The 11,172-nt window shown below is 38.7% G+C and overlaps 2 protein-coding genes across 2 annotated transcripts; one reads left to right on the top strand and one right to left on the bottom strand.

Moving 5' to 3' along the window:
- Nucleotides 1–5,069: 5,069 nt before the first annotated feature.
- LOC113334154 (F-box protein At3g07870-like) lies at nt 5,070–7,829 on the top strand. The gene is made up of 2 exons (XM_026580499.1): nt 5,070–6,393; nt 7,027–7,829. The coding sequence occupies exon 1, from the start codon at nt 5,195–5,197 to the stop codon at nt 6,311–6,313; it is 1,119 nt and encodes a 372-aa protein (XP_026436284.1). The 5' UTR covers nt 5,070–5,194; the 3' UTR covers nt 6,314–6,393; nt 7,027–7,829.
- LOC113334153 (formin-like protein 4) lies at nt 7,591–10,613 on the bottom strand. The gene is made up of 2 exons (XM_026580498.1): nt 9,286–10,613; nt 7,591–9,190 (listed from the first exon to the last, which is right to left on the bottom strand). Exons 1-2 carry the CDS (start codon nt 10,452–10,454, stop codon nt 7,834–7,836), a joined length of 2,526 nt encoding a protein of 841 aa, XP_026436283.1. The 5' UTR covers nt 10,455–10,613; the 3' UTR covers nt 7,591–7,833.
- Between the last annotated feature and the right edge of the window lie 559 nt (nt 10,614–11,172).

Below are 11,172 nucleotides of genomic sequence, written 5' to 3' on the forward strand. Positions count from 1 at the left end.
ACCATTTTCTCTTCTTCTCATCATTTGTAAACCATTTTTGAGCCATAATAAATTATTTTGAGAGCATTTATACTATGATGAGCTAATTCCCTCGTAACCAAGGCAATGGAGAAAGCTATTCACGCAACATAAATGGGTAACTATTTCATTTAATTATAGGGCTTTTTACAAAAATAGGCCTATTTTTTTGGTGCTTTTCAAATGTAGGCCACTTTTTTTATTTATTGCTAGACTAGGCAAGTTTTGACCAAAAGTGATGGATGGAAAGTTAGCACCGTTAGGTGTAACTAAAAAGACCTAAAAGTCCTTTGTATCACTGATTTAATGTTATATCATTGATTTAATGTTATATCATTGATTTAACTCAGTTAAATCAACATGAAAACTGTACACGTGGTCTCGGATATGCCATGTGGATTGCTTACGTGGGCTCGGATATGCCATGTGGACTGATTATGTGGGAATCATGTCACGGGAAAAATTTGTACATATCACCATTCACAGTTCCATTAGTTGTCCCAATCTCCTTCAATTCAAAATCAATCCATGTAAAACCCAATTTCAGATTTACACCAGAAATTCAACTAAGCTGAGCTGCCATTTTAGATTTCCATAAACCATTTGAAGCTCAGCTGCCACCAACTGCTCCTGCTCTCCACCTGATTCTACAGTTGAGAGCCCTCTCATTACCACCAGTTAATCGCACAAAGCTGCCAACTTTAGCAGCAACAACTCCTTGTCATGCTCTTAACTGTACTTCTTTCACATCCATTGCCAACTGCACTCTGCCACAGCCACAAAAACACCTGCAAACCAGCTTCAACAATAACATAATCTCCACTGCAAACCAGCTTCAACAAAAACACCTGCTGTACCAGCCCTGTATCCTAGACACCAACGAAATCTTATTAATCTACCAGCCTGATCTCCAGAAATTCCCATTAAGCAAGCACAAGACAAAGGTGTCCTTTCTAGTCAGTTTGGCATCAAATGTCTAATGTGAATTTACAATAATTCACACATAGTGTCTGAAATGTTATATCTCATTTACTTAGAAATCTCCTCTAAAACAGTATTGCTATTCTTGCACAAGCCATACAGTCTAAACAACAAAATTTCAATTACAACAAAATATAATCGTTGTTTTTCACTAGTTGACTGGTCATGAAGACAGACTTTGAAAAAAAAGTATCAACACAGTTTTAGTATTTCTTTACCTTGGACACTTCAAGTGGGATACATATCATCCTTTTATTTCCCCGAACAAAGCTCAAGAGAAGCAACTCCTAGAATGGAAAACACATACAGTCTTCAATCTCTACCAGCTGCAACACCTCAACCAACTATCACCACATCAAATTCACTACCTTCAACAGCCTTCACTACCTTCTACAGCCTTGTAATCTCATCATTTCCCGCCTTCAACTTCAGTTACAACCCTGCAATTACAGCTTGCCCTCAGCTCTTGTTAGTTCATCTCACCACGGCATCACTCCGCTGAAAACCACCTACCAACTCAAGAACCCATCTGCTCATTCAACACCAATTGCACATTTTGCTCTATTACTCACCTCATGCCTCACTGTCATGAGATACAACCACCAACAATAGCTCAATACCACCTGTAATTCTAAGTACCAGCACCATTTGAGACTGCAACCATTCTTGCAGTGCAACCCCTGCATATCTCGACAGCAGCAACTCATACCCTGTGTTGTTCTTGCTCAAATGCAACTACCAGCACCAATTAACATCAGAACTCAGTCACACACAAACCAAAATCAAATCTAGGAGCAACCCAATCTTCTTAATTCCTGCAATTTTCGGTTTCAATCTTCTGTGAAATTATACACAACACCCATCTCTCCATCCAGGCCATCACGAACTGTGAATTAGTAGCACCACCATCTTCTTCTTCTGATGCTGTAATTAATCCAACAAGAACCCCACCTGAATTCCCATCGAGCTCAAACCCATTCACCAGATGAGTCATACCTATCTCTATTCATCAACACAACTGCTGATTGCTTCATTACAAAGCTTCGATTTCTCACCAAGCAACAGCAAAACCAACGGAAACCCTAACTCTCAATCACCACAGCTTAATCATTTCTTTTATTTTTGTTCGCATCTCTTGTTCACAGTTCAACCTTGCTCAATTCACCACCATTACCATCTCATAATCTCTACCAGTACCCATCTTCAAAACCTCTTCTTCTTGATAATTCGAGCACAACAGCAAATCACATCTCCGACCAATGGCATCTCCATCAGTTCATGTTGGTTTCTCTCTTCAATCACATCGATCTAATACTCAATTATAGAAGAAACCCGTCTCTGATTCTCCTCAGATTAGATCCAAACACCATCAATACTTTCTTCACAAACTGAACCTTAATCTACTTTGCTTCTCAATTTCTATCAAACCCTTTTTCTCGAATTCCCATGTTCAATCAATTTCAGAACCATCATCAATTTCTTCCTACAAATCTTTTCAGTGAAACCCTAATTTAATTCCAAATCCTCTCTTCACTAATTTGAGCAGAAGAAAGAAAACGGAAGGAGAAGAAAACAAAGAAGAAGAAGATAATAAGAAGAATAATGAATGAGATCGAGTTTATCTCGACTGGTTTCAGATACTCATGTCGTCACTATCATGGACGTTCAATTAATCCTCGAGATGTCGTCTTAGTTAGATTAGGCTCTCAGATAGCAACACGTGGACATCTTATCTAGTGTGACTGAGACACACGTGTGAAGGACATTTCAGTAATCTTACCACATGTATGAGATCTCCCTATATGATATTTTGGCGAGATATTGACAAGTCAACGCGATAAATTGACCGAGATGGTTAAAGTGGATGAAATCCGTTTAACTTGTCTAGTTTTGCAAGAAATAAAAAAAGTGGTCTAGGAATGAAAGTGAGGGTCCAGACCAGGCCTACTTCTGCATATAATCCTTAATTATATAATTCACCTAATCACTGCTTTTGCAGAGTTTTAAATTGTTTGAATGATTGTCTTAATTATTTGTTATTCAGTTTGATAGGTTATGCTTGGTTTAATCTCTTGATAATCTATGCTTAAGGTTTACAAATAATGTTTGAGAATCTGTATGATTGATAGTGAATTAAAGATAAAAGAGGACTTAATAATTGAATAGAGTTTTGAAATATTTGTCATTCAATTTTGCATAATAGTGGAATCTAGTGTCTTGGTTACCTCTCGCACCCATTGTTAATAATTTTGTATATAATTTTATTAAATCTTTAAATTTAATCTTCACAAGTCCTAGAGTTTGAACCTCATTACTACAACCACAATCAAAAATATTAATCACCAATCAATCACAGCGACCCTGCTATGCTATCACAGGTCCAGTCCAACGAAAATAAGCCATTGAATCTCCTTGTAAATCGCTCAAAATTCGATCCCCAGATTTGCTTCGCTGCTGCAACAACTTCCCGCCAAAAAGCTTCATTTGAATTGTGAAGAAGAGGCGCCCCCTATCCAGAGCAGGGGTGCGAATAGAAGCTTCCTTGAGGGTGTCCTGAGGATGCCCCTTAATAATTTGGGTACCCCTTATCCATAGTGAGAGTCCAAATAGCATGTGTCCTCCGGACGCTTTTACCAACTTTTCGAGCCGATTTTTCCAAAAATGATTATTGGCCAAAAATACCTACACACATAAAACACCGTAATAAGTACAAAAATGAGCACTATCAATTATAGAATCGAGACAAATTAGACACAAATTAAACACTGTAGCCAACTATGAAAGTCGGGCTGACTGTTAGTATATAAATCTAGACTAATCCCTAAGTATGCTATCACAGACCTTGTGAACTCGCATTCCATGAAGACATGAGTTAGAGTTTCATCCTCCTTATTGCACATGGGGCAAATCCTGTTAATATAGGGAAGAATCCTGGCTACTCTTTCATTCAAGGGCAGAATATCGTGAATACATTTCCATAGGAAGGTTTTCACTCTTGGGATGGTGTTCATTCTCCACATCTTTCTCCAGAAATCCATTTGTTCTCTATTTTCTGGTTGACCTTTATGAATTAATTTCCTGTACAAAGACCTGGTTGTGAACTTCCCACTTCTCTCCAGATTCCATTTCATTTCATCCCTTCTTTCTTTATTTATCTTAATTTGCTTAATTTTGTCATCTACCCGTGTTCCAAAGTATATTGCTAACTTTTGTTCATCCCAGTTCCACTTGTTTTCTTTTTTCACCATCAGTTCTTCTAGGAAAGTAATTCTCTGGTAGATATCAGTTGGTTCAACAAGAAGCTCTTATTGTTCTGGATACCAAATGTGCTCCCATATCCTTATCAGTTTTCCATCCCCTATTATCCACTCCATGTTCTCCTTTATTTTTCCCATTTCCCTCGTCAGATTTTTCCACACCCAAGAGTCTTTGTCAGAACTCTTGTAACTATTGCTCAAAATCTAGGCTCAAAATCTGTCATCATTCATCAGTAAATTTCAAAATCTAGGCTTTCTGCTATGTCTTTAGGTATCCTTGAGCCTTGGCCCTGTTAGTTTCTTGGGGAAACCTGTTTAAATTCTTTTGGGGCTGGAAGACGCAACAAATAAAGACCTAGCTTAAGCTTCTAAACAAGCGTACCGAACCTGCTCGTTCTTTAAAGTACCCGTCCCATCTACTGAAGGTAACCGTTCTAAACTTGGGTTGATGATGTAGATGCCTGTCGAGCACAATATTCACCAAAGAATTCAAATCGACTTGATAAAGTGTACCAAGCTTATAATCAGCCAAATCTCCAAGATCTTCACTTCTTGCAATACTCAACCCATAGTCAATCGAAAGCTTGTGTGCAGCTTCATCGATCCCAGCTCTGACGAATGTAATTCTCTCGTCTTCAAGAAAATTGACACGAGATTCAGGGACTTGATCTATATCACGACCAACTCACGTGATCTATGAATGCACTCAGAATGGGATACCTTTGTATAGAATCGTAATTTTACCTGGACTGTCGCACTAAATAAAAAAGAAACAACCATTTCATTTCATTTTTCTTTCCACTATCAGTCGCCTTCCTCTTTGGTCACCCAAATTAAACCCAATTTCTCCTCCAAACTCTTGAAAATCAAATTGTTATTCAGATTTACTCTCTGTCTCTTCTACCATCACTACTACTTCTCTCTCAACAAAGGGTTTCATGATGGGAAGGTTTGACAATCTCCCGAAAGATATCATACTCGACATATTGACTAGGTTACCAACCGAATGTGTTCTAGACTCCAAATTGGTTTGCAAACGGTGGAGGGATGTTGTTCATCTTCCACCATTCTCTAAAATTCACCTGGATCATCTGAAATCTGCTGCTAATGATTCTGGTAAGTTGAGTTTTCTTTTCACTTTTTATGATCAAGGGATTAAAGAAATTTTCTATGCTGAGTATGATGAGAAATGTCATGAGAAACCCCTCACTAGAAAAACAAGCATTAATTTTGACCCACCAGTTAGGTACAATTATTATTCTGTCTGTTCCTGTGATGGTTTACTTTGCTTTACTGGATTGTTTAACGGAGGCAAACGTGCTCGATTGCATTATGGACCTACTTGTATTTGTAATCCAATCACTAGAGAGTATGTTATCCTTCCAGATTATGAAGGAAAGTATAGGTGGTATGGATTTGGTTACGTTGTTTCGACCAATGAGTACAAGGTCGTTCGGATATCTGAGTCTGGGGGAGACTCGAATGTTGGCATTATTCAGGTAAACACCCTTGGAAGTGGCATTGGATGGAGAAATGCGGGAATGTTGGACATTAATATGAAATATGTTAGAAAAGGTGATGGTGCGTTCGCAGGTGAAGCTCTTCATTGGGTGGACACGAAAAGAACCATTATTCTTGCTTTCAGTTTGGTTGATGAAAAGTTTAGTGAACTTCCATCACCACCACCTTCTTTGGCACGAGCTAGTGTTCCATATTTAGATGTTAAACTAGGGGTTTCAGGTGATTTTCTAAGTGCTACTTATTATAATGCCAGTGATTCTGACTTATGGTTTTTTAAGAAGAATAAAGATAATAGTGACTTGAGCTGGAGTAAAGAGTTTGGTTTCAGGAGTCATATATTACCACCATTTGAGTTTACGAAGAGTGGCAGGCTTCTGTGTCATGAGAATGAAAACATTTATACTTATGATCCAAAAGCTTCATTTACTAAACTGGATGTCAGTTCTGGCAAGGCTGTCTCTGATGCAATTCCTTACAAGAATACTTTGGTTTCATTGAAAGTATTAGGTGAAAAGGATGTAAAAACAATGGAATGATGTGATAGAGGAAGTTCAACTGAGGAGACACAAAACAGTGACAAACTGAAGAAGCCGCAAAAGAAGCAAGAGATCTCTAGGTATGTGTAATGATATTAAACCTTGATCGAAATTTTAAGCATTTAGAGATTGGGTAACATGGATCAATTTCTGAATCTAACTAATATATTCCTTACAATATTTGCTGATATTATATCGTGTATGATCTACTCTTGTATCTATTTGTCGCTATGTTTACTGCGCATTTTGTGATTTACTTATGTAGTCTTAAATGGAGAATGTAAGTCGAAATCTTGTTTTTAGTAAACCTATACTTCTGCAATCCAATTATTAGTAACAGGATGACAGGAATAGAATCTAGCTAACAAGAACATAGGCTTACCAACTAACAAGGATTAGTAAAAAGAAGCATACATCAGAAGTTGGTTCATCAACTCATGGCTTCTGATTTTTTCCCCCTAAACTAAACATCACTGCATTAAGCATACTTTCTGTTCAATGCCTTTGTGATCTTGGTTTATCACATCTTGAGGTTCCAGAGGTGAAAGAGGGTGCAGGGATGCTAAGAGATTTGTCTTTTCAGTTTCTGGGACAATAATCTTTTGGGAAAATCCCTGCCTTTTAAAAGTTGAAGATAATAGTGACAAACTCGAAGATGGCTAGAGCGCATTAGAAGTTGGACGAGATTCTAAGTGTGATTCCTGTGGCAGCAGGTATTGAAAACTGGAGCGTTTTCGGCTGATAAGAACTGGTAATGTGGCTTCTGGGATGTCCACCCCTCAGGATGGTTGCTAAAGAATTTTAACAGCCTGACTCAGGTCCGTATATGGAGATTGGTCAGGATGAGCTTCAACAGTATCCAGTGGTATTGTTACTTTCATGTCTTCTCGACCTGAGCAGCTTACTTTCTTCTGTAAATACTTCCACCTACATGCAGCTATTCTGAAAAGTTGGCATCTTTTTACCAAGGCTGAGCAACCTCACAGAACCTTCTATACGGCAAAAAAAAACTCAGCTAAAACTTTGTATTTGTCAGGGAGGTTGCCTGCAACATCTTGAGCCTTGTTACCTTCACATCTTCGTTTAAAGATAAGGCAACTTCTCTGTATTCCTTTGGAGTAGGAACTGCAAGTTTACTCTAAGGAATTACTGCTCTCGACAAGTTCTGCACTTTTACCTTCCATTCTTCGAAACAGTGCCCGAGATTTTCCTGAGAAGAGTATACCACTTAGACAACAAGCTCTATCATACCTGACAGAGTTTCTGAGTTAGACTAATTTACACTGATTTCTGAGTCATTTCATTACTGGTTTCTTAAAATAGAACTTGAAAACCTTCCTAACCAGGAAAAGAATCAGACTCAAACATTCAATAACCAAATTTTTTTCCTTTTTCATTAGTAACAACATTCACACTTCAGAGTTTGGTCTTGAATTTTCAGTTACTCAATTGTCTATGTACACGAAACAAATCTCTTAAATTCAATAAATACGAAAAATTTCAAATGAATCCGAGTTCTTTTAAAACCCATCATCTGAAGAATCACCACCTGAAGAGGAGGACTTGGACTTATCTGACAAAAAATTTACAGGCAAATAAGGGAACCTCACTGGAGCCCTCTTTGGCGGCGAAGATGAACTAGTAGATGAACCTGCAGCAGCTGCAGCCGGCTCAGCAGGTTTCTTCTTTTGAACATTCCTAGCAATATCAAGGCAGACGTGATCGACCATTCTTAGGAAATCATGCACTATAACAAATAACTGAAGTGGGTGATCTTTGTCTTTAGTTCCAGCTTGATAATACTGAGTAGTTCTCTTCACTAAATTCATTATCCTTTCTTGCTCTTCTTTCATTGCCTTAAGTTCTTCGTCTGACGAATCTAAGAAACTCTTCATCTCTTTCACAAAGCCACTTCTCTCAGCTTCAATTTTAGCAGTGAATTTTCGAGTTTCAGTTACGCGCTTTGTCAGAGTAGTGCATATATTCCCAAAGCCTTCATAATCGATTGTTGCTGCTTTTTTAACATTCGCGAATTCAGTACTTAAACCTCCAACAATCGGTAGTCCTAGCGTCATGTATTCTTTCTCTCGATCTTCTTTTGATAATGAAGGATCTGCATTCAGACCACCACTGAATGCGCCAATACTAGTACCGCCGCGGCTGTTGCTTCTAGTGAAGTTATTGTTTTTATTAAGCACACACCGTTTACCTTCGAAACGAACTACTTCTTCAACGACAAAATGTAGTAGAGTAGTTTTCCCATCACTACTTTTGACATCTGAAAGTTTTCTTAATGCTGTCAGGTTGAATGCTTTTGCATTCCCTCTTGCGGTTCCTGCATTCATCCGGTTACCGGCTTTCAATATAGCTTCTAACAGTTTCAAGAACAGTCCACGAGTTCGCAGCTCATTGCATCCAGCTTCAAGTATTTTTAACGAGTTCTTGAGTTGGAGAATTTCCGGCTCGTAATTCAATCGAAATAGCATAGCGTCAAGACGCGCAAACGGAAAGCGAACAGCCTTGAAAATATGGTACAAGAAAGACTCAGCATCTGCAAGTTTTGTTATGTTTCCATCAAATTCAACAAGTGCAGTTTCTTCTTCTTCTGTTGGAGCAAACTTTGCAAGTTTTTCTAAGGTGTCGGAATCCAGACCGCGGCCTTCTTGTAATGCATCCAGGATTTCTGTCCGAGATATCGCGAGAGACCGGAGAACAATTGCAATGTTTTGGGATTTTCTTGGATCAAGCAGGAAAATTTGAGTGGGGGAATTTGGATTAGCACCACCCACAGCCATGCTTGACTTGGTTGGATTCCCTTTTGGTGATTTCTTGGTTGCAACATTTCCAAACAAAGCTTCCATCAAATCATCATCAAACCTTGAATGGAAAAATGAACAAAATTCAGATATTTGCAAATGGGAAGAACGAAATTACAAAATAAAAAATAAAAAAAAAATCAGATTTTTGATTACCTGAAAGAACCGTCACTGATTTTATCCCACACCATTGAATGATCAGGATTAGCTGTAACTTTATCCCAATGTAATGGCTTCAACTTAGTCTTACCTGACCCTTCAGCCGAACTCTCACTAGAAAACTCTCCAGAAACTGGTTTTACTGATTTTCCTTTTGGTGGTGGAGGTGGTGGTTTTGAAAACTTGGGTGGCGGTGGGGGTGGCGCTGAAACTTCCTTTGTGGCAATTTTAGGGAGAGTAGGTGGCGGTAATGGTGGTGCCGAAACTTTCTTCTCGGCAATTATGGGCCGAGGCGGCGGCAGCGGTGGTGGTAGAGATGACGTAGACGGTGGAGGCGGCGGAGGTGGTGGTGTTTGTGATTGAATCGGGGTTTGTTCCTGTTTCGGCACAGACATAGTCTGAATAACGGTTCCAGTTCGACGATCACGGTTATTAAACGGAGTAATCTCATTTCTTGGGTCATCGTAAATCGCAATAGGACTAGTCTGATCAGATGAATTCGAACTTCCACGGAGAAACGGAGTTTCTTGAACAGGTTCAGAGTGAGTTCTTCGATTTCTTCTCTCTTTTCGTCTCTCTTTTCTTACATCGTCTTCGTTAATATCGGTAATCTTTGACAAAACCTCCTTCTTGAAACTACTTCGCAATGTTCCGCCTTCAAGTTTTCTCCAATACAGTACATCCAATCCATCTTCATCGACGACTATACCTTTCAGGGTTCCATCAAATCGTTTCATTTCTTCTTTAGTCATTCTCACGTTATCCCGCTGAAGAGGATCCCGGTGAAAAACCATACCATTGGTGGTGTTAGTATCGGTTTTCTGGTCTTCATTTTTCTTTTTCCGATTGGCAATAACATGTCTCTGAAGAAAGAAGAAGAAGAGTCCGGCAACTACAATAGTACTAGCTGCTGTTATCCCAACAGCTTTCCCAACGGTTTTACCGGTGGAATGTTGTGACGGTCTAGGTTCCGGCGGTCCTGGAAATATTGGAACAGGGTCCGGTGAAGGTCTTGTCGGAGGAACAAAAGGTGGAGTTATGGGGATAGACGGGAAGAATGTTTCAAGATTCTGAGGAGAATTTGATTGACAAGATGAAAAATGAATAAGTGAAAGGAAAAGGAGAGAAATAAACAGACATGACAGCTCCAGGCCGGCAGCAGCCATGAAAGTGATGATTAAACTGAATTGATATTATTTGCAGATGAATTTTGATAGGAAAATCTAAAGAATTCTAGTTTCGAATTTTAGAGGATATTGTTTGAGTCATGGGGTATTGAAGAAGTAAATATTCATGGTGGTGTAGTGGTGTTTTTGGATTTGTTATTTGCTGACACTTTCAATGTTGGAAAGAGTAGTAGTTGGCTGTGGTTGAGACTTTTTATCTTTCCCGGGCTTTCATTCTCTAAAAAGACTAAACTACCCTCTGATTGGCAATCTTTAAAAGAAGTGCTTTTATTCTCGAAAAGCAGATGTCAATCCCCACAATCAATAGCAAAAACAATTTATTTCATAAAAAGTTAGATTTTTTAGGTTTTTAAAAATCATTTTGAAATTGTGTTCCTCGACTAACTTCTGAAATCGAAAATTAATTTCTGAAATGGTATTCAAAAACTCTCCTACCCTGTTTTTTGATAAGAGGTTTGCTATAGTAAAAAGTCTGCTATCTGCGACTAAGATAGGTAACTAGGTAAAAAAAGAAAAACCCTTCATTCCAGTGTAAGCGAGATTCAAACTCTGGAGATGAGGTGGTATAATTACAATTACCAAGAATCTGACCAACTCAACCGTTAAAACTTCATTTGATATTGGGCTGACGGGCATGTATGTTTTGGTAATTACACATTTTAAGGGGCTTAGGTACGAAAAGGTGGGTTTGGTGACT

The sequence above is a fragment of the Papaver somniferum genome, unplaced genomic scaffold (assembly GCF_003573695.1).
Source record: "Papaver somniferum cultivar HN1 unplaced genomic scaffold, ASM357369v1 unplaced-scaffold_135, whole genome shotgun sequence".
Classification (NCBI taxonomy): domain Eukaryota; kingdom Viridiplantae; phylum Streptophyta; class Magnoliopsida; order Ranunculales; family Papaveraceae; genus Papaver; species Papaver somniferum.